We start from the raw sequence: 25,466 nt of genomic DNA, 5'->3' as shown, positions 1-25,466 counted from the left end.
GTACGTAAAGCGCACAGAAACGTAACCAAATGTTACCAAATACAGTGGAATGCATTGTACGGGGTGGTATCATCATTAGAAGTATATCCCATTCCTTTTTCCTTTTATTTGCTTGAAGCAGTAGTCAAACCATGTGTCATTATCGCAGCGGCATCACTTAGGAATTAGAATGTATGAAGATAATCGTTACTCATTTATTTCATGCTATAATATAGCATTTACATTTTCCAACTGTTATTGACAGTATTATGGTACTGTATGGTTACGATTACGAATGTTGGTTATGAATTCAAAAGACTGGTTCATTAATCGACCCATAAAGGAAATAGCTGTTTCGAAAGTAGTTCGGTACAAGTTCGAAACGCAAACGAAATCATCGTCATAGGGGGAACTGATAGCTCTAGAAAACTTGTTTAGGCCAGTAAAGATTGCCGTGTGCAATCCTTGTAGAAAGTTTTGACTATGGCCATCTTTTGAGCATTTTGAGAAATTATGTAAAGAATTATTTGTTTGGATTATGCCAAGAATGAGTTTGAACTATGAAAATAAAAAGGCGCGGTTACCTCAACAATGTCGTAGTTCGATTAGACATGATGGGTAAAGTGAATTCATGACTTGTTGATTAATCCTTGCTGATTGATGATCATTTCTGTATTAAAAACCATCAGATAAGTCTCGTAGATGATACCTCTGTAATCGTAGTCAAAATTCATTTGAGCAATGAGACGAAAACCAACAAAAAATGCCATGTACCATCGCTCGAGTTTCCAACATTTGTCATCACCCGACCAACAATAAGTGACGAATCAAATGGAACATTTAATTGTGGGAAAGCGGACTGCGTTACGATTTTTAAACGTTGCGAGCAATTCTTTAAAGAAAAAAGAGAAAATGAGGCAAAGTTCAAGAAATTAGAAAAAGCACGTAAATGCAGGCGATCATGTTTAATAGTCAAAGTAAGAGATTACAATCGGCCATGCGGATGTATATGACTGCCTTATTTACATGTCTGATTTCTATAAACTATGTTATATTTAAATTTAAGTTCCCTTCCCTCCTTGATAAAAGTTATGTTGGGTTTTCGCTAAAGGCATTTATTAGGACACTCTATAAAAACGACAACAAATGACTACTATACATCAAAAGATGACCTATGCATGAACCACAATAATTCTGTGCGTTCTGATATAATGCAACTGCTTGTTTGTCTGTTTGTTTGTTTGTTTGCTTGTTTGTTTTGAATTACCATGGTCTTTGTCGGGGGAAAGATGAAGAAAAATAGTAGAGTGTATCACTCTCAAATCCGGATGATTGCGATAAGTGTGTATTCCCGCCCTTTCTATACAGGTAAACGATTTAAGCTTGGTATGCTATTATAAAAGCCTTGTGTCACGCAGAAGAACTGATTCCGCGATCACTTTCAACCTTTCATAAAATTCACGTTTTAAAGGGATATTCCAGACGATTTTCATAATTTCACATCATGTAGTACATAAATCGACAACTCCATGTATAGATTTGTGGAATTTACTGTGGTTCTTGAGCAGAGAAACAATACTTTGAAAAACCTTAAACAAATTACACTGAACAAGGATGATGACATAGGAGGTTCACATATTTCAGAAATGCAGCAGTGTAATTCCATTACAATACCGCTTGCTTGCGAGTTCACCTGTGTATAATCTATGCATGCTTTCTTCTTTTGTTCTGCTTCCTTGAGCCCCAACTCATGCATTCTTATGGTGACTCTGCCATGTCATCATCCTTGTTCATTGCAATTTGTTCTAAATTTTGAAAATATTCTAGTTTTTCATCCCAATCATCACAAATTCTGAAACTCTGTCCTCTGTATAACTAATTTATAGTTGTTCAAATGTAAAAATCTGAAAATCATCCGGAGGTCTCCTTTAAGATAGTAACGATAGCTTGTAGGAGATAAAGTAAGTTGGCGTCCCTGGCTGTGGTTCTGAACACAAAAGGGGACTGAAAAAAATCTTTTACAAATTAGCAGACATAATGCCGATCCTCCAACACTGTCGCTCCGTTACGTCACTAATTCTGCTATCAATAGCGAAAAAAAGAATTGTACTGGTTGCGTGATTATCCACCCCGTGATAGCAGGAAGTTACCTTTCATTGTTCAAGGCTTCGTTGATGCCGGGTTTACTCGGATACAAGGCGTGAACAGTGTCGTCCGAGTTCTTTCATTCGGAATTCCTCAGAATACACAATTCAATAGGCAATTAGCGCTGCTACTTCGCAAAGCTGTTAGCCAAATTCTTTGCAGATTTGACCTCTCACATGTCAGCTACACGTAAGACACGACAAACAACTATCATTACACACATTCTGATTTTAAAAAAAATGAAGAAAAACACTTTTGAGTAGCGACATAGCTTTCTGTCACTTTCTCATAGGTCCTACTTCTAATACACAAATGACAAGAGTCAGAATATCCTCCAAAGGGAACACGAGCTATTTGGGCATTGATAATGTTTGTCGTCCGATTTCTCTTCATGCCGTTGCGGCCCAAACCATCATAAGAAAATAGGGCAATAAGTTTTATTAACCGGGGAAATAAAATTACGCATTACACACATTTGGCTTAAATTATCATGCGAATTGTCGACTTTATAAAGACGAGAATAATTGACAACTTATGCCATGCTATATCTCCAAAGATGAACTTTAAACAGCAAGTCACATACCAGGGAACGACAGTTATACATAATTATTTGAATGAATTCATTAATGAGGCCAATAAAAGTTGTAAAAGTACACACACACATAGAGAGAGGTTTCAAGTTCGATATGTGATCATGTATTAGCTCATTGATAAAGTATCATAAATTTTGCGTGATCATTCGTTAGAATTTTTTTCAGCGCCATTTGTGCGTCACATCAATCACCACTTCATGAAATGTGGTGCATGTATCAAACGCAACTCGCTGGTCATGCAATCGATAGCCTTGGTCAGCTCACTGTTATTGCGTAATTAAGCCCTCGCCGCCGCCGACGCCGCCGCGCGCACCATGCTTTGTTTTGTCTTCAATGGGGTCAAGAGCAATGCTTCATTAGCATACGCCCTAGCAACGGAGGCGGAGTCTCAATCGGGCAAGAACAATAGGTGCGAAACGCAGCGCAGAGGCGAGCGTTCGAAAAAAAATGTAACCGAAAAAAATTGTCTCAGAAAAACTGTGATTTGGGACACTTGTCCTCATTTTTACACGCTGAAATTTTCTGAACAAATAGATAAAACGTCAAGGAATCAAAATCCGTCATAAAAAATTTTCGACCCGAGTAGTGCTTCCCCTTCATTTTCGGCTCATTACGGGAAAAGTCCCCGTGCGACTTATGACTCATTTTGTCGGAGCGCCACACAAATATAAGAACATGCAAAAAATACTAACTCTGATCCCCCCATGAATGTGACATGCACATTTTGTGCTGTTACACAGTACACAAATATTACACTTGTACATGCCTGGCAATATTAGCTGTACTCCATTCCACTCAAAGTTGTCTGGAAGTCCTAATTCGCAAAATATCAAACTTGCTATGAATAGCTTATATTTCCAGTTCATGCGAGTCCCTGGAGAGTTTCGTTCAGGGCTACTCAAATGGCAAAAACCTGTCTTGACATCACATCACACCACCTCCTACAAGTACATGTAGGTGGCCTGAGCTGTTCATACCTCTGAAATTACACAGGTAACTTTGTCTTTACAACCATGTACCTGTATGTATGCATACGATGTATACTGTTGAATATCCTATAAATTGTTGATGAGGAGTCGTTAATTTGCACCCAGTACAACATGTCCTTCATCACGGTCCAACTCAAAAGAACAAGCAGTCAATTGCAAATCCATAAGGACCAATCAAAAACAGCGCGTCAAGAGATTGTCACTGATTACGAATGATTAATCATTCATCACACAGTGTAATACATGTAATTACGGCAAGGCGTTACTGAAATGCATGGCACATGTTAACCTCATGCCAAATTTAACTCAGTTGGGCATGAATATGAATAATGAATAATGAATATAATTTCAACACTGACAAAATTGGTTAGGACAGTATGTAATTATCTGATGCAAGGAAGAGGTTTATAGGTCTACAGGTATATGTTAACCTTGCTTTTTAACATCCTGTTGGCACATTCAATCTAATTTTCATATTTCTCTTTGTTTTTTAAAGGACTAACTGTCACATTGAATGCCACCAGCTGCTCAATTCATATACACATGACACTGAACTAAATGTCAAACAAATCTACACAATAGTACAGTATCATGGGATGAGTCGGTATCATTAAATGCCTAAGTTTAGAGGCAGAAATCCACATTCTAGAAGAGATTCCATTAATATAAATGACCCTGCACCACAAAACAAACAATAAGTCACCAGACATGGATTTTTAGTTAAGGACAGATTCTAAAAGAGCAGACTCTAAGCTTTAAAATGATGTATTTAAACTCAATTCAAATGGACTCTCCTAATCTATAGAATGCTGGAAAGAAAGCACACACTCTGGAAAAGTGTGAACTGAGAAAAGAGGCTCTGAAGTAGAGTCTTTTCCAAGCCACAATAGCTGTGTGATGAAAGGGACAAAAAACAGGGTGTTAACCACCAGAGCAATAATAATGAAGGGATTATCAGATTAAGCTGAAATTAGGCATGCTTTTTCAAGACATTTTGTCCATGATTAATGACAACTTTCAAAGCAGTAGCATTATCCTTTCAAACGTTATTATGAAAATGAAGAGTGTGTACAGGATTTTTAAGAAATGAAAAGGGGACTCTGTAAGAATCATATTATCACACTGTTCAACAATAAAGTAGTTGAGAAAAACTGCTCAAAACACAGTTTCATGTTTGTTTTATAACAAACTTTAACAAAATGTAGACGAAGACTTGCTCTTTCAGAAAATATGAAAAACTCAAGATTTGCTAAATTGACCCATTTCACCTATTTCCAGTCCTCACACAAAATCACTGCGTGCGACTTTTTGTTCGTTTTGTGATGCGCGGTCACATATAACAAGCAAATTGAACATGCAGTTTCCAGAACATAAGAATATGCTGGAGCTTTGAAAGAAGACAAAAGTGCCACATTTGCCATACAGCTGTAGCTTTAGCAGAGAAGAGGAATATCTACAACAACAAATCAATTTTAAATGAATACAAGACCGAATTCTCCCTCGAGTGTCATATACAGTTTTGTACCTTGCATGGTACAAGCTGAACAGTCTATATCAAAGATCCTGAAGAAACTCTGGAGAGGAACAAGGAAATAGTGATCACTACAATGAAATAATCATGTTTGGGACATGATGTGAACCAGAATTCATTCAATTTGTCCACAAATTTTGGTAAAATTTTTCTAATTCAAATGTGGTCAAGGTAAAGATAAATTTATATTTGGATGCTACAATGTTGATGAACCAGTGCTGGAGATTGTAACCAAAAAGTAATCTCTGCCCCACTTTGCTGTCTTCTCTTTTCCAGCTTGCAATACGTAACGTGTATAATCTCAGTCATGGCACATGTTGATTTTAGCAGCACCTGCGAGCATCAACAATGGAGGGAGAGGTGGGGAGAGGCAATTTTAGATGTGAAGTGCGGGAACTGTGTGTAATATGCAAATCAAATCATAAGTGACTCATCCCATACTGAAATTCAGCAGTCAATCCAGCAGCCTTCGTGCCCTTATATCCAAGCCATGCTGGCCATGACAAACTGCACTCCCTACAATACACACATCACCATGCCTTCCCTGGCAATCATCAGCACATATTGTACATATTGTATAGTAGTACTGTAGAATGGTATATGGCACACACATCGGAGGAGGAAACCAATATTTATGATTGGATATGTATGAGGGGCAATGCCAATAAGAAGGGCTTGACCAACAGAAGCCAAGGGAGCTTGGTAGCCTCCGGTCTACATTTTGTCATGATTGCTCCTATATCCCGGATATCTTCATTCACCAACTCTCCGCCTCCCCTCTCCCTCCCTCCACATCCCCCCCCCCCCACCTTTCTCCATCTCCCAGAAATCAAAACACAGAACTGATGGGAAGGGGAAGGCAAAATGTTAATTACAGTAGAGCTGTACTCTGAAAGTGGAAATGCAATGCAGATCTGAGTTAGAGGTACAGTACATAACATAGTGGATACAGTTTGTACCATACATTGGTTGTGGTTATCCATAGGCCAGTGATATTGCACTTTTGATCTGGCTTTATATTCTAGTCAGACAGTGACTTTCCACATACAAATCCATATACTGAGTCCAACGTTAATCTGAGGAAGAACTGTTCCACAGGCATCCATCCTGCTCTAATAAATTTCATTTATTTTATGTAGGCCTACAAGAGTATACATGTACCTACAGTGTAGGCGCTTCAAACTCAGTACCTCAACTTACTGAGTGCTGCACATGGCAAAGAGCAGTCTGCATATTGATATACATTCTAGATGTCCAACACATCATCATACTGTATGTGAATACACTGTATTTCAGTTTTGCCCTGGTATAAACATACAGTGAACTAGCATTATTCATTCAGCAAAATTGATAACTGATATTCTATTTCACACTTCAGACATTATGAATAAGAAGTCTTCACTCTAATGAGTTTCTACTGCCCTACAATGACAACATCTGATAGCTCTCCCAACATTAAATGTACAGCATAGTCATGTGATATGCTTTTGTATCAGTGCAGGTGACTGAAAGATGACACTCACTATCGATTGTGAATTGTTTAACACAGTCACTTGTCAGAGAATAAACGCTTGTTGGCTTGCATGTATAGAATTACATGTACTTGTATATTGTATGCTTTTTCAGACTACATGGCTAAATTGTTACTCTTTTTTTTTTTTTTTTTTTGGCTAGCCATTACAGAGCTTTCTTCATTTTAGAACCAAGCTTCATAATACTATATTTCATACAATTTCTTAAAAGTGTGTACTGTTATTGCCTATTTTGACAAAAAGTTTCCAAATCTACACCAGAGATGCTACCTGGCAAATCCCATCCAATCCTGGCCTGGAAAAAAAGAGGGCATCAGATGTAATGAGGCCATAATTATATTGTTTTAAGTACACCTCAGGATGTGACAGTTAGCCACATCTCAGGATGTGGCTGTCACATCTAAGTGCATTTATTAAACATAAGATGCACGGCAATAGCAGTGATCGTGTCAGAAGATGGCTGCACACTGAATGAGTCAACCTACTGATCATTTCTACAGATTTCATTCCCAAAATTGTGGCTGCCATGAAGGAAGTCATTCTCTGACGCCATTCTACTGTGTTATGTTCTTACCCTCATTCATACTAGGGAGCTTTAGATTTTAGACGCGCGGACGTTCAGAGGGAAAAAACATGTTCTGAGCGTGCGCAGAAGCACGCGTCAAGTCGATCTATTTTTAGCTTGCGTCGCCTGAGCTTTTCACTACGCGTACTGGGCTATTTTTACGTCCGCACAGTTTGCAACGTAGAGAACTACTTCATGCACCGATCATATGGGGGCGCGATTTTTTTTTTTTATAAAAAAAAAGTATACTTGGAACTCGTCCTCAACGGGTTAAAACAGCATTGGATTTATCAGCAACATATCCACTGTGGTATGGATGTTAAAGGTCCAGTTTACCTTTGGGAGCAGTGACTTAAAAAAATGTTCAAGATATCACATTTGATGCATATGAGTAAGTCTGTTGTACCACAAAACATGATCGCAATAAAGCCTAAGATATAAGGAGATATAAGTATTTTTCTCAATAAACCATAACTGTAGACAGTTTAGTCTAGAAACAGTATTATCATATCTATTGTTCACATTTTTATATTTAAAAATAATTAACATTGATTATGATGAATAAAATTGTATGTTTCTATCTCTAATTCACATTTTAGAAATATTTTGAAGCACTACAGCTGGGTTTTTCTTTCATATGCAAATGGTAAGCAATATGTTGATACATAGAGTCTATATAGAGTCTGCAATATAACAGCCATCTGCCATATCACAGCCACTAAAAATAATAATTTTAAAAAAGAAAAAATCCGTGAGAGAAAAGATCCAGTCTACAGCAGCCATCTGTCTATAGACCGATTCAAGTGACTGTTCATGGAAGTGCGCCCTCTTAAGGCGACGCCATTACTGGGGGCCAACCAGGCCGGGTCGGCAAGCACCGTGCGTGCGTGGCAAGGGTGCCAGCGGCAGCCAGTGCTTTTACCACCCGGCGCCAGCCGGCCAGCTAGCTATCTCTGGCGCTGGCAGCGATCGACGCATCTGGATTTGTGACAACTCTAACGTCTACTTTTTTTTTTTTCGTTAGCTAATTAATAAAATTAAACAACTTATACCGGCTATGAGCGAATGGGTAGATGGCATATACGGCTGTAGCCAAAACAAGGTAAATATCGGTACGATCCGTGAGTGGAATTGTAACACGTTACTTGTCGTTAGACTCTACTTTCTTTTGCGATGACCTGGGTATAGGTACTCGCGTGTAAGCCCCTTAACATTAGATCTATATTCACATTTGTGTAAGAGGATAAAAAACACCTGGGGAGAACTATGGCTAGGCGGAGACAGACGTCTAGATAGTAAGCCTAGACTGTTGAGCAGTTAACTGATATAATTAAATACAAATAATGAATCAGTTTTGAGCTAGATAGTAGATATGGCGCTATCAAAGCAACTAATAAGATCAGTTAACTTAAACCTTTTTAGGCTTTTGCCTTTTCTCGGACCAGTGGGGTAAAGTCTGTCTAACGTTTTTTAGATCTTGTCTAGAATTCTAGGCAACAGTCCAGACTAGATCTAGACCCGTCTAGACCTATTGACTTCTACCTAGAACCCTCTAACGTTAGCTACATCCTATATCATTTTCGGTTGTCACTAACTTCCGGCAAGTCTAACTAAGTAAACCAAACTGAAGGCAAATCTAGGCGTTTCTAAGCCGTACAAACTTAAGAAGTTAATTTACGTCGCCTGATGTCAACAACCAAACATTCTACTGTTTAAGGTCTAAGTAACCTTACATTTAACATCGCGCTAACGCCTAAAATTATAATCTACAAAAGTGATTTTCAAATCAAACTTTCATGAATTATGCTTATGAAACGGATGTTTGCCACCATTCATGGCAGTTTAATATCTATAGGTATCACTTTATCAAAAATTAATTCAAATTCAAGAGTTCCAGGCCCAATGGTCAATTTAATGCTGAACGCTTAGTAAAGAAGTAAAAATTTACAATATAAGATTTTTTTTTTTTACACATCTTGAAACATACATTTGGCTGTAGTGTAGGCTTTAAAATGTTTGTCATATACAATGTAGTATACTAGTAGCCAGGAAGTGTATTCTAACTTTTGTAAGTATTGCACCAAGCATTTGATATATATATATATATATATATATATATATATATATATATATATATATATATATATATAATTTATATATATATATATATATATATATATATATATATATATATAATTTATATATATATATATATAGGCCTATATTTAATTAATTCTCAAAATCTTTGATCTGAACCATCTGTCTTCTAAAATGAACAAATTTATTTCACGAATATGAATATGCAGTGATTTAGCCTAATCAAGAGAATCTATTAGGCATAGGCCAAAGTTTGTTTCAAAAATCTGCGCATTTTTTATACCGCTGTGTTTCACTTAAGTGTATATTATATTCACCATGCGTCAGTAGTGTCTGAATTTCACACACTGACGTGCAGCTTCCGTTTCCGTTTTTTCGCCTGTTATTTTATTTTGTGCACCCAAACAACTGCACAATATGTGTTTTTTTTTTTCTGATCCTTTGAAGCTTTCATTAATTTTAGATCGATATGTCTGAATTACTCAATTTGTCCAAAAGAAAGGCATTAAATGCCGCTGAATGACTTTTCCACAGTGAGTAAAACAATCACAAATTTAGCGCGGCGGTCGCCGACCCAGCGGCCGCCGCCGGCGCATGCGGCCGCGCCCGGCTAACTATGCGCGATGGGTACGCAGGCAAAGGGCTGCTAGCTGCAAGTGCAACTCGCTGGGTAGCTAGCTCGCTGGGAGCCCCCCGTTGGCCCCCAGTTATGGCGGCCGTTATAGCGCCGCTAGCGGCGGTAGGTGAATAGGCCATCGAAGTTGAAACGGTCTATAATAGCCATTTTTTCATCTCCCTTTGGTAGCCACTGTAGACAGGTTTGACTGTATCTGAATTTGAGAATTATCTTATGTGTCCATGTCTGAGTGTTTGTTGTACCAATGGATAAAAATAAAGATTAGTTTGAACATCATGTCTGAAGATTAACAAATATAAAACAATGTAAAATTGTAGTAATACACTTTGTAAATGACAATGTACAAACACAGGCAGGTTTTGCTATCAAACCTAGGGTGTGGTGAACTCACCTCAAAATTTTAAAATTAAAAGAGGTACCAACTTCTTTACACATTGGAAGTCAAACCTTAATATCAAAGGATATTTGAAAGGTACACCTGTACAATGGGTATTCAGATAGCACAGACTGAACACTATGCGTAGGCACAGATTCAATACAGCTGGCAGTCTTTGTAAATGTCCTCTTAGATGCAAAAGCAATGCCCAACCCATTCTACTGTACGCAAATCTTTGATCATTTGAGTGTGGTTGTTCGGGGAACTACATCCTAAGTCACTCCACTGACTGGCGACTGGTACAGCATGGCATGCAATACTGAATAGACAGAAAATGTCAAAACGCATCAGGCACTGTTGACATACTGTACCTTCTCTATAAAGGCAAACAAGCACACGGACAATGCATATTTTCATACGCCACTAGTCTTCAACTGTTGGTGACTGAATAGCTTTGTTGTGTATATACACGTAGCTTTTGCTTACCACTTCCTTAACTGGATAAAGTATACTGTGAACACAGACAAACTTTAATGGCCAACAAACTTGGGAAACAAAGTGTTCAAGTGATTATGTTGTTAAAAGAATGTGAAATTTTTCCAAGTTTGTGCATTTGCATATAGTTGATTAATCTCAATGAAATGTTTGTCATACATTAAACTCAGTGATCAACACTTGTAGATCTATGTTACATAAGTACTGTAAAAGTGGACATTTTCACACATTTTGCACAACCAGAAATTAGTGCAAAACTAAAAGCATGCAAATATTTTTGTTTGTTATACATGTACAATTGTATGTACCACTATATTTGCAGTGTCTTGATTCTGCAGAATTAAAAACACATGAAATTCACATTACTCAGCAGACTGTGAAAAATTACTCACACACAAGTACCGTAAAGTTCCGTGTATAAGACGCACCCGTGTATAAGACACACCCCTACTTTCGGACCTAAAATAAAAAAAAAAAAACATGAAAATTTCCACGCAAATATTGCGTGTGTCATACACATTATTTCAGCTCAAAATTTCCCTAGAATGCAGAATTTATTTGCTCTATTTTTCGTTTCCTTTTATACTTTCTGTAAACGGTATTCATCGGACATTGGCAAAATATGGAAGATGCAAAATGCGAGACTTGTCTCGGTACTCACTTGCTATTGTTTCACCTTTCAATGTATCATCGTACTCATGAGTGTACAGTACGATCTTTGCTATCATACATAGGGTGTCTCGCATATTGACGCATGTCAGACAGGAAGGTTCATTACGAAAAATAAGAAAAACATCAACAAGTGTAGCAGAGGGATCGTACGGCGAGACGTACGGCGAGACGTACGGTGCGTACGGTAATTACACTCACTGTTGTTTCGCCCAGAGGGATTACCAGTAACATGTGTGTCTCTTGTACCATGCTTGTATGCACAGTGCGAGCCTTTTGCAAAAGGCAGCTCACTATAATTTCAGCACACGCACAGAGAGAGCAATGGACTTGCACACACAGTGCGCAACGGGCAAGCACGCTCCGATCCGATCGCTGTATGCACGCGAGTCCATTGCGATAGCCTCTTTGTTGCTGCAGCTGCTGCCTTTGCAAAAGGCTTGCTAGCTAGCTAGCTATGTATAAGTAGCTAGCTATGCTATCCTGGCCTCGTGAAGAGCAAACGAAAGCCATGGATAAGCATGCATGCTTCACACATCGTTCACATTACAGTGACATAGTGTCGATCCTACTCCGTATTTTACAGCTTTTGTCTATGGCCATATTGATACTACATACTATACATTGATAAGTTTTACGATATCGGTAATTTAGTAATGATACCTGTACATCGCGTATTTCAGCTACTAGGTTGGCTGTTGGTAGCTTGGTAGACAGTGATATACAGGCACATCGGTAGCTACAGCTGTTGTCTATGGCCAGATTGATACATCGTTACTACATAAGGCCGATGTAAGTTTATCCCGTATTTACAGCTGTTGTGTGTGTCCAGATTGAAAGATCACTCATTTATCCTAAGTCATAGTGATTGCTTATCCTCCGAACGTCAATGGGCATACATGGTCCCAAATTGACCTTATAAAATTGGGTGTACGTGACAGAATTTTTTTCTGTGATTCGACTGTACCCGTGTATAAGACGCACCCCCGATTTTCTATGTTTTACGAGGAAAAAATAGTGCGTCTTATACACGGAACTTTACGGTATCCACTTCTGCAGTAATTTCTGTGAACCAATCTTTCAAAACTGAACAAAAGCCTCAAGTTTTCTTATAAAATACATCTGTTCCTTTTTCTTCTTTCAGGAGATGCTACCTGCCTCAAAATGCCGCTTCCCAAATGATATTGAATTAAGCCTGAAATCATGACTGCACATGTAACGTCATTAAACTTTCACTACACTTTTCAACAGAGGGCTTTATGTTTCGGAATGGATTGTGTGACTTCATAACACAACTCAATGATCAAATGTAGCTCAAATATTAAAGAGAAGACAACGACCCACAGCATGATCCCCGAACATAAAATGACATTTGTATAGGCAACGCAGCAAAGCAAGGCACATTTTGAGAATATTTGTCAATGATAATGACCACCCATTATGAGACGGACGCTGAGGCCTTTGCTTCCCGGGAAGGATCATAGTAGATGATTTTCTACTCGGGATGACTTAGGGGCAGAACCTATTCTCAGTGCTACTGCTCTCTTATTGTAATGATCTACAGACAGTATTTTTCCACCTGTTCGACTCACCAGAGACTTGGAACATATCAGACTGTAACAGATTACACCTTTCTTACACTCCTCTGCCATCGGGACAAAAAGTTTGAACATGTGTGTGAGTGTGCCTGGCGGGTCCTTGCTTGCTTCAGATAGCAGAATGGCTTGCAAGTTTGGGATGTTAGCAGGAATATTATGTTTCTGATGTCAACATCAGTGTCAAACTCATGATCTGAAATAAAGAATCTTAATGCTCTGTACAGGATTTTTTTTTATAAGTGAAAGAATGCAACAGAAGACCCTGCCAGTTTGTAAAGTAGTAGATATTAAAGAAGGGTAAGAAATGAGACTTTGTTGTTATATGATGGGGGGGGGGGGGGAAAGAAGGGTAATGCTTTAATAATAACCTGTTATCCTGTAATCAGTTGACATGCAATGTACTACTATCACACAAGCTAAATTTACTGACCCTTGTAAGGTTATGGAGTAGCCTTGAAAATATGTCTTCAAGCAGTTATAATGTTTGATTGATTGACTGAAGACTGAATTTGAAATAACCCAAGAACATTTAACATAGGACGTAGTCATCAACCATAGCATTATTACAAAAACCAGCTGAAAACCGTGTGCTTAAAAAAAACCCCAAAAACACCACACACTCGAAAACATAGACACTAAAGCTTAAAATTAAAAAAAAAAAAGAACAGAAAACTGTTACCTACATATATGTACAGGACCTCTATTAAAGTACATAGGCACATGACTGTGATAGTGGAGTGCTTTCATTTTAAGATTTGTCAGAAAAAAAAAATTAATGTGTCAAAGAGGTCATTATGATGTTGGTTTCAAATTAGTTTGAGGAATCTGTCAGTGTTCATGAGCTCTAGATATTCACGTAGAGGTGCAAGGCACACATGTACAAATTACAAAAAAGAAGCATGTTATCAATCAATGTTCAAAGAGATTTATTGTCAGTTATTCTATGTACATTCTAGGCCACTTCTTCATTTAAAGCATATCAGGTAAAGAGGTGTCATGCATGTTGATACATGACTGCCAATGGTGAGTCCAACTTACTTTAGACTGGCTACTAGTGGAGAATAGATTGAGTCACCATCATAAATATAGAGATAATCCCAGCTGCACTCTGTCCCAAAGTCAACAGGAATAAAACGAATTGTTGCACCAGGCCTGTAATACAGAAAGAGAGAAAGAAAAAAATATGATATGTACATGAAGAAAGATTGAAGTGGTGAAGCAATGTAATCTGTGTAGTTTTTCATGGGAATTTATAAATGTGATAAAATCCATACTCCTGGAATACAGTGCTAAATGTACATACCGGTATGTACTTTTCACAGCATCCTAATCTCTTTAAAGATACCAACTACTGTACTTTATGCACTAAATAAAATCCTTATCACTTGCAATGTGTGATGTCAATCTACATCATCTAAGCAGCCATATTTTACACAACTTTTTTATATTGCTGTTAGTGTATACTCCCTGGTAGTTAAGGTAAAACACACATTTCCATAATGCGTGCTGTAACTGTCAATTTTTGTTCTAAAATGGACACCGTGACCTATTCATAAGAAATGTGTGAAATGATCGTTATAACACAATTTCAGTTGGGTATTTCAGTTGGTACAATGAAAATGTGAAATATTATAGTCAAAAGGTATGCCTGAAGTCTTGCAGTCTCACAATGTACCCAATCATGGTTATTGTGTAATGTTTTATAGCTGATTACAAATAGGACTACAGCAGTATCCATCCATCTTTGGCAAGGAGTGAATTGATTGCAGCTTGTTTGGAAACAAAAGTACTACTGCAAGGCCATGATCCCTCACTAAATAACGTTCTGCTCATCCATTACCATCAAAATGGGAAGGACACTTCAGGAATTTAACTGTCTAGTATACTACAATAAAAGATGGGCCCTACGACATTCCATTTTTTCATCTCAAAATACTCCAAAACACTATCCTGGTAAATCTGGTCAGCCCCACGTTTCTTGGTACACCCTTTTGATATATTGCAAGCAAATTCCAAACAGTGGAGGATGAATATTGAGCCCTTCTGGAAACAGTTTTACCATTAAGATGAGTCTGTATTGATCTTTATAATTAACAATATTTCCTTGGAAAAAATGCCATTGTTACCACCTCACATTATCTGACACGAACAGGTACTAAGTACTTCTTTGAGGAAGCGAACACACCGAAAAATATACTCATCACCTGAAGTTTACTTGTGTGCAAGACACTCACTACAAATGGATTTCAGTCCGTCAGGTAGCACTAGCATTTTTCCCACCTTGTTATGGCACATTTTGGTAAATTGGCACATTTTGGTAAATTACCAAAATGTGCAAGTTACCATAATGTGCCGTCACTATGAGACGGCACATTTTGGTAACTGCACATTTTGGTAATTTACCAAAATGTGCAGTTAAAAGTGTATTTGCCTGCACATTTTGGACAATCTGCACATTTTGGTAACTGAACTAAAAACCCATGGTTCATGGGTGGGCTTGAGATATATAATACGGTCAAGGAGTTAAGGTGATATGGTCCTGCTGCAGCAGTAAAGACAGCTAGGCGAGATACTCATTTAGCTCACCCGAGCTGAAGGCTCGAATAAGCTATTGCGATTGCTTTTCGTGTGGGTATGCTGTGTGACCTGCGTGCCAGGTGCGTGGGGCTGACAACTCAGTGAAGGAATTCCTCTGAAGGAATGGCAGAAGTACCACAGAATATCTATAATTGATTTGGCCGCAGACGGGGACTGCGAAATGCATGCGTGGGAGTTGCCTGCGAGGTGCTACCGCTAAGGGCCTCCTACTGGCGTTCTGCGTGTACCTCTGCGGGCAATTCCCACGACTCACCCGGAAAAAGTTTTGGTCATGTTGTAAACTTAGCTGCGGGTAAATCGGACTTGCGTGCGCACCTCCAGGCAAATACAGGCAAGATACGCGCTAGGTACTGTCAGGTGCAGACCAACTGCGGAGAGCTCCAGGTAGCAAATTTGCTTCCCCGCAAGTCAAACTTCGATCCCCAGATACGGTGTGACAAGGCCTTGGGCATGTTCAAAATATGTTCCGAGTGAGTTGCGGGGGTACACGCAGAACACCAGTAGGAGACCCTTACCGGCAGCACCTTGAAGACAACTCCAACGCAGGTACTTCGCAGTACCCGTAAGTCACTCGTTACAGAAAACGGATCGGTTTCAAAGTTCTCATGCAGGTCAAACAGAATACACACAAGTAGAAGGTAAGTAGCACGCGTCTAGCAAATAAGACACAAGTGCGAAACTTATAAACATTCTTGTCCGCCCGCAGAAAAAATTTTTTCCTGCGTGCTGAAAAAATCCCTACTCGCAACAAGCCCGCGTAGCTTGTCCGGAAAGGTGTGACACGGCCTTACAGGCCGTGTCACATCTTTCCGGGCAAGCCTTGCATGCGACTTGCGAAGAACAATTTTTACTACCCAGAGGTCCCGCAGATAACCTGCACGTAACAGTACCTAGCACGTATCTCACTCATAGTCACCCGGAGGTGCGCACGCAAATCCTTTTTACCCGTAACCATGTTAAGGCCTTGTCACACCTTTCCCGGCAAGCTACGCGGGCTTGTTGCGTCTGAGGATTTTCCAGCATACCGGACAATATTTCTGAAGGGCGGACAAGGATTTGCGCGAGTTGTGCATATGTGTCTGACTTGCTGGATGCGTGTTACTTATGTTCTTCTTACGGGTATTCTGTGTGACCTGCGTGCCAGGCGCGTTGGGGCTGACAACTCAGAAATTCATCTGAAGGAATGGCAAAAGTCCAACAGAAATGACAGAATGTCATTATCTTGGCCGCGCTGACCGCATACGGGGACTGCGAAGTACCTGCGTGGGAGTTGCCTGCGAGGTGCTGCTCAAAATTTGGCTGCGGATAAGTCGGACTTGCGTGCGCAGCTCCGGGCAACTACAGGCGAGATAATTTTCCTGCGTGACTGCTGGGAAAACCTTACTCGCAACAAGCCCGAGTAGCTTTCCCGGGAAAGGTGTGACACAGCCTTTAGACTGCTGAACTCATTCGGTGGGGACAAAAACCAACTGCACTTACAATTTGTTTTTGTGATGATTATGGAGGAGCAGAAAGTTACCAAAATGTGCCGTCAATGTCCTGCACATTTTGGTAAATTTACCAAAATGTGCGGTAACACACCTTCATACAATAACTTGTACATGCACAGCTTTCTGGAACACACGACATAACAATGGTATGTCTTAAAACTCTCTCACACTTACCTTCCCCCATCAATGAGCCATGTACACTTTGTTTTAACTTGATAATCTTCTATCGCTTCAATTATATATCCTGAGCTGTCTTGCAATCTGAAAGAGAAAAGTGCACAAAACAAAATGAAGCACTGAGTGAGGTCTGAAAATGAGTTAAAAAAAGTACAAAGTATTCAAGTTCAAGTCACTCACTAGTGTACTTTTTTTTTTTAAATGATAAAAATGATAATGAATAACATTTATATAGCGCTTAATTCTGATGTTTCTAAGCGCATTGATCCGGAAAAAAAAGAAGAAAAGAAGTATGACATTGAAATAAAATATAGCATTATGTAAATATACGTATATGTAAATATGTAATTAAACCACAAGAAGCTAGAAATGCAGTGTTGTGATATCATGAATATGAAATGAGCATGGACAATTATTGTTGACAGCAGTTGTCTAGACTAGAGCATGGGTGCTGTGCACAGAAAATAGCATGACAACTTAAGATTCAGTTCATCCTCTGATGCAGTGCCTACATCAGTACCAACTATCAAAGTATACTCCATACATGTACGGCATACATACAGGATCGGATCCGGATCTGCAGTACATGTGATGTACAATATATTGTACACTGTGCTGTTTACATATCAATGTATTAAAAAGACTAGTTACTACTGGTACATAAAAAGTGATGCATCTTACACATAATGGAAAACAAACAAACAAACAAAAAAGCTGTTGTAATACATTGTCCATAAATTTGTTGGAAAGCAGGACGCAAGCAGGACATTAATGCATTGTATGAATCGTCTCATTACAATATCTACAGGGATTTTATAATTTGCAGTGTAGTACATGACACGCTACTGATGATAACTGCTTAAGATTTCAAATTAAACTTCAAGTACACAGCATAGAGTGTACACCAACTTGTAAACATTGAACAGGGTACATATAGAATTTAAGTAAATCACAGGGACAGTTTACTTTGATACTCACAACTTCCAAGAATCTGTACAAACATGCACTTAATATGTATACATTTTACGTATAGTTACAGTATGTACACTGGTGTACATTCTGCTTTTAATTTACATCTTAGAGGACAAGTTCACCTACACACGTGGATTGGGTGAATGCAGCGATACTAGCAGAATACGGCGGTGAAAGTTTGAGGAAAATCGGATGTGTTCAAAAGTCTCTGCACGGTCAATGCTGGATGAGAAGACTACAGTGTATAATGTCACATGTGTAAAACCAAAGAAAATATATGGAATTCCACAAAATTTTCATTTCTTGAAAAAAAGTAGGGCCTACACATTCCCTTGACTCATTGCTGACATGATACGTTAAAGGGATGGTATAGTATTGGTTTAAAAGAGATCAATACAGAGAAACCAAGTTGTAAAAAAGCATATAATTCTCAGAGTAATTCATACTTTCTCCAACCTCCTTGCTCTTACTATACAGTATATTTAAATTAAACTTTCATGTCAATCATACCTGCTCGACAGATTGAAATACTACATCAAAGGGACCTCAAGATGATTTTCAGACTTTCGAAACTTTCAGAGTTTTAGAATCTATAGTGACTGGACGAGGAATAAGAATGTTTTCAAAATTCATAACAAATCACAATGAACAGGGATGATGACATGGCAGTGTCACCCCAAGAATGCATGAGTGGGGGCTCAGAACAAAGGAGAACAAAAAAAAAAGCAAGCATGCATCCTATAGATTCTACACAGGTGCACTCGTTAAGCAAGCAGTAAATGTTACATTTCTGAACTATGTGAGCCTCTATGTCATCATCCTTGCTCAGGGGAAATTTGATTAGGGTTTTCAGAGTGTTGCTTTCTCTGCTCAAGGACCACAATTCCACAAATCTGTATGGAGCTGTCAACATTTATGTACTACATTACATTACATTAAATCATCTCAACTTTCCCTTTAAAGTTCTGCTGTATTTAAATATAGTGAAAAGTAGCAAGTTACCCTCTAGCTCCTGTACACATACATGAGTTTTTAATTTCAACTTTTCCACTGTAAATGTTTTAAAGTTGTACATTACCTTGTCATATGTTCATTTATCAGTTTTGTATTTTTTTTTTTTTTTAAATGAGCAATTTGCCTTTATTTGTTCTTTCATGGTTGTATAAAATATACATGAGGGGACTGCAATGTATATACAAGTCTTGCTTTTTAGCTGCCCCAACCACTTTTCCAACTTTGTTTCAGTACAGCTGTATACGTCACAGTGTACAAACTGTAAATGCAACCTTGTACATTGTAAAATGTAAAATTGTATGAACTTCATTTATTTCGATGTAAAATTTACTTTCGATTGAACTGGTATAGAACCTAATGTACTTGTACATATATATAACTAGATCAATGTTTTACTGTATACATACTGTAACATAAGGCATTTTTGTTGAAATTGGAAATAATACCTGAATGTAGCTGGAGATTTCAATACGTCCTCCCCCACAAATTTTGCTATATATATATACATACATGTAGGCCTACCACTACACAATATCCTACCGTTGTTGTTGTTATTTGAATTCATTTGGTGTCTATCAGTCCCTAAGAATATTTACGCCAAATCTTTATTTGTTTATATTACTTTAAATTTCAAATTTTACCCTATATTATTTTCATTTTATTAAAAATAATAAAAAAAAAAAATGATCTATTATATAAAATAAGTCTCCCTCACTGGCCTCAGTTCGAGCTGCCCAATCGACGATCATATTTTCTGGCCAGCCCGGCTTGGTGCCTTGAGCAGGCTTCTCAGCAAGGTGGGGCCGTGATTGGCTGTCCACGCTGCCTAGGCCACTCCAATACACCAGAGGGGCTCAACCGATGCTCGTGAATAATCGGGACTACTGTATCTAACGTGGAATTTATCACAAATCTACATAAAATCATTAAAAAAAAACACGCGAAGATATACAAAGCAAACATCTGGGCTGTGTGCAATGTGCAGAATAATTCATACAATATCAATACATACCCTTGTAATACAATGTACTTGTAATACTTGTATTAGTTGTACCGTAATTGTTTTCAACGTAAGCTTTAACATGTAGGCCTGAATAGCAAAAGAGTATGGCATGAATATGGCTGCATTGTGAATGCAGACATGCACATTTGGCAGGTGGTTGGGCAGTTAATACAATAGAGGGGGGACAAACATGTAAAGAGGTCTTGCTGAGCAAAAAACAAAATAAGGACTCAACTTTTGCTGCCACCAAGTAGACCATCTAGATTTTAAAAGTCATCATGTAAAATACAGCAATATCGTGAAAAAATATCTCACTCATTCACTTTGCTCATTAGACACAATCTGTTTATTGCGTGTGTCACATCGCATCGATCACACTTGACCGAAAGATCGGTCTGTATCTGGTCGTTGGGGATAGATATTTCTATGGAGCCGAGACTGCATCTGGCTTCACGGATCCCCTTCTATACGCCGTCTCCAGAGGAGAGTGATAACGTCAAAAAAAAAAAAAAAATAAGACTCCTCTGGACAGACTGATCTTTCTGTCTACAATCACACCACCTGGGCTCCATTCACTTTACACGGAAGTACGTGCACGCTCACGTAATAAATAAGTGAGGTAATTTCTCATGATAATGCTTAAAATACTTCTGAAGACTAGATAATTTTACAAAATAAGCAGTCCAAAATTTGACTGACGACATTCAGCTACTCATTGACATTACAATAGCCTGGAGTCTACTCATAGAAACGTTAGACTCTAATGTTAGAACTCTAGACAGGCTACATATCCTTTTTGCACTAGTCCAAAGTTTAGTAGGGCCTACAGGAACCGACACATAATTAGGCCTATGTACCATACAATTTAGTTGTAGCAACCTTTCCTTCATGAACTTTAAAGGTTAGATGGCTATCCTGGGTTTTAGGGGTCTAAATTATTTTGGACTGCTAACTTCAGCACAGGCATAGATACGGAATATGGAAAGCCAAAATGGTTTCACCATAACCCTAACCCTAACCTTAAAACCCTAACCCTAACCCTATAACCCTAACCCTAATCCTATTTGGCTTTCCATAGTCCGTATCTATGCCTGTGCTGAAGTTAGAAGCCCAAAATAATTTAGACCCCTAAAACCCAGGATAGCCGGTTAGATAATATTGAGCAACATGACCTTCATAACAGTGAAAAAGTTAACATTTATTAATTTCTTGCAGCCTTTTCATTGGATGGGCTTCAGTTTGCCACTATTCACCACATGTTACATTGTTAGGTCACTCTTCATTGAAGTTGTGATGTGAGCAGTTTCGTAGATTCTGCTTCACCACGACCACTCTCCCACAATGTTGCAGCTTCCAGGGTACCAAATAAATTTTAAAGCAAAAGAAATCATCATTGCCCTAGTGTTGGAGAACAATTACCTAGTTCTTCCATGACAATGTTCACACTGGTCGCCCCGCCACCCCGGCGAACACACGCACTCGCCGGCATCACAAGTGCCGTCTGCTCCACAGTCAGCATCAGTTCGACAAGCCATTACGTATTGCGGTATATGTAGTAACGTCAGCAGTGCACATAAAACAACCACACACACATTTAAATGTGGGATCCGCCACAGGCAATTGCCCATCCTGAATTTGCTTTTCGCGTACAGAAAGCTGAATACTTGAGAGTCCGTCATTTTCACTACGACAGCAGTATTAAGATCCAGATTCCAATTTACAAGATATCTCCATTCTTTCCCGCTAAGGTCGGTCGTTTCCAGAGCCAGCACGTATGATCGCAATCAATGCAGGTCGAGGAACAGCAACGTTTCCTTGTTTCTAATTGGTTATGTATACAAAATAATGATCGCACACACTGTACTGTACTAGCTGGTATAGACACACATGCAATCTGCGGTGTCTTCAGTCACTATCTCGAGATCCAGTGCATTGTTACACCACACAGGACTACGGTAGTACACGTACATACACCTCAGCCAAAAATACGATCGTTCGCGCGAGTGCGCGACGAAGTGCGCGATGTCCCGAGTCATTTACGGGAGGCGAAAGAGCGCACGCAGTGCGAGTCGCCACTCCGTACCACGTCCAAAGAGGTTCTATACGTCACGGTCTCGTCGCGGTGGTGGTGACGACGAGGCAGGTTTACGGCCTCGGCACGGCTTCCTAGCATGGCTTCGTAGTACCGCCCACAGAACTCTTACAGGTACCATACCGCCGCTTCCACATTACGCGCGGAAGACGCGCCTGTCTCGCTTGTGAAAATATAATCAATCCCGTACGATCCTTTATTTTTGGTATTACAGTACTAGTATACATACTACTTGTTCAAAATCTTGCCGTCTGCGTAATCAATTTCATTTTTTACAGGATCGAGCAATAAAAGGAAATGAAAACGGGAGAAAAAGTACGTTAGGGCTATTGCGAAAAGACTTTCTGAGCAAAGGGGGAAAGTCTCTGTATGGAGGTCATCCCCTTTAAAAAATAAACACGATTGTTTTGAGCTATTGCAAAGAAATTATGATATCATCAGAGTTGAAACATTCGGGGGCAAACATGAGATTATGAAAAGTTTGGTATGATTTCACTAAAGTATACTGACGTTACACTTTATGATAGTAGATTATGGGTTACGCAAATTTTGTAGTTCAAATGCGTGTGGACTCACGCCAAACAAGCATGATGGCGAGTAAATTTACCATCTGTGCAACTGAATGTACATTCAGCAAAAAAAAAAAAAAAAAAAAAGAAAGTAAACACTTTTTCAAGTTCATCTTTCTCATAGTGTTATTTCAGTGATATTAATGGTTTATTTTACCATGTGAAAGGTAATTTAATGGGCTATATATAGTAGGTCAATAAAAAGGGAAACTTTACGCATGAGTGAACACATTCGTTTTTCTCTTTCAAGGTACAAGAGTAAAAATTGCAAAAATTGACAAGTTGTTATTAATGCGTATGTGCTCTCCCACATAACAATGAGAACAGATGACAAATTCAACACAATAAAAATGCAAATTAATTTGCAAAACTCAATCTATGATCTGATAATGTCTTTGTAACCCTCCAAAGAAAAGAATAATGGAGGAAAGGGGATAATCTTCCGTGAAATCCATATTCAAAAGACATGAGAGTGGTGGAGATGGTCATTCCAAATTAACACAAATTTAAATAATATTTGGTTCTTGAATTTGCCTCATGAATTCTTAAATACCTTGATTAAAAAATTAGATATGTCAATTTTATCACCTTTGCGGCTTACTCCCTATGTCATTTAAAGTTTGAGTTGATAGAAAATTCTTATGCTCCCTCTACAGTTTCATCACAATGGTTTTATTTGAGAATGTAAAGAGAAACAAGGAAACGAAAACTTATTTCTGCTATTTTATTCATGCTTTTTATTGCTTTAAATTGGTATTTTGTTATCATTACTACCTTGAAGGGGCTATGAAATGTCAAATGAATGTCAAAATGTCAGTTTCTGCAGTTTTTACTTTTGTGCCTTGGAGGACAAAAACGAATGTGTTCACCCATGCATAAAGTTTCTCTTTATGTAAACCTACCAGGTTGATAGCCAATCAAATAACCTTTGATATGGTATATGACACAACGATTTTTATCAAAATCTTCTATGAATAACATGAACTGGGAAAAGTGTTTACTTTATTTTTTGTATTATTATCATTATCATTACTTTTTTGCTGAGTGTTACAACAGAAAAACATGGGTAACTCTACCGTATAGATACAGGTACAGATTCACATAATTATTGCTTCTGAAATCTACGTGTGAATGAATGTTGCAGGGCCGGCGGAGCGTTTTCAAAAGTGTGGGGGCCCACTTCCGGGTTTCATGAGCTAACAAGCAAAAAAAAAAAAAAAAAAAAAGGGTCCTCAGCTCATCGCTCCCCTTCTGATCTCTATTTAGTTCCACTTAATACTTCCGGGTTAAAAAAATGTGATGACACCTTATGTATTCCTTTGTGGTGAACAAAAAGCGTGGGGGCCCGAGCCCCCACGGCCAACACGACCCCCACGGTTTCCCGGCCATGTGTTGTTGTCAGGGGCTGGACATCAACGGACAGTGATTACCGCGAATCACATGTGATGGCGCTCGTCAAGTAACTGCAACAGAACACCACTGGAGGCGTAAGAATGTACAAAATTACCGTCGATCCGAATCGCGCGAAATCAGACATCCGCGCTGCAAACAATAATTATGTGGACGAGCTGCCACTTTATTAGGTGATCCGAGTATCCTCTCGTATACGTGCCTTCTGTGTCTGTACAGATTAACTCTTTAGTCTTTATTCTTTATTTCTCCCCAAATATTGTGCAGAGGTCAAAGGGATTGTAATAGTTTTGGTTGAGACATTTTAACTTCAGGTTTCTAATATTTGTTGGTGAGATAATGAGAAACCTCTTATGAAATATGAAAGAGCATGTAATTCAAAGAGGAATTCAACGTCTGTTAGATGAAAATTGGTTTTGAAATGGCTGAGATATCCAAAACAGAACATTCGTAATGTATTATCAAAGTAGGGGATTCATTAATTCAATTGTCTAACAAATGCAGAAATCTTAGTGTTACTTTCGATTCTACTATGTCTATGTCATATCAAGTCTCTCGTATCTGTCAGTCTGTACGATACCAATTGCGTAACTTGGGGTTTATCAGAAAGTACCTCACTCAGTCTAGTACAGAAAAGACAGTGCATGCACTTATTACTTCTCGTTTGGATTTCTGTAATGCTCTACTGTATAACACATCAAAATCACAACTAGACCGTCTTCAAAAGCTTCGTCTTAAAAAGCTTCAAAATAATGCTGCCCGTTTAGTTTTATTGTCACCTACGAGAAAACATGTAACACCCTTACTTATCTCTCTATATACTGGCTACCCATTCATTATCGAATCATGTTCAAGTTACTGCTATTTGTTTTTCATTCACTACATGGAACTGCTCCTCATTACAACTGTAGCTTGATTAGCCCTTACAATCCTTC

The 25,466-nt window shown here is 38.6% G+C and overlaps 1 protein-coding gene across 1 annotated transcript in view; it reads right to left on the bottom strand.

Annotated features, from left to right (window-relative positions):
- LOC140241561 (attractin-like protein 1) overlaps positions 1-22,139 on the bottom strand; it is a 116,959-nt gene extending 94,820 nt beyond the window's left edge. The window contains 3 exon segments of the mRNA XM_072321298.1: positions 14,245-14,358; positions 17,469-17,555; positions 21,880-22,139. Of these exon segments, the coding sequence (XP_072177399.1) occupies positions 14,245-14,358; positions 17,469-17,555; positions 21,880-22,139 (461 nt within the window).
- Between the last annotated feature and the right edge of the window lie 3,327 nt (positions 22,140-25,466).

The sequence above is a fragment of the Diadema setosum genome, chromosome 18 (assembly GCF_964275005.1).
Source record: "Diadema setosum chromosome 18, eeDiaSeto1, whole genome shotgun sequence".
NCBI classification, from domain to species: domain Eukaryota; kingdom Metazoa; phylum Echinodermata; class Echinoidea; order Diadematoida; family Diadematidae; genus Diadema; species Diadema setosum.
The sequence above is the reverse complement of the archived record's forward strand: the minus strand, read 5'-3'. Positions and strand labels throughout refer to the sequence as shown.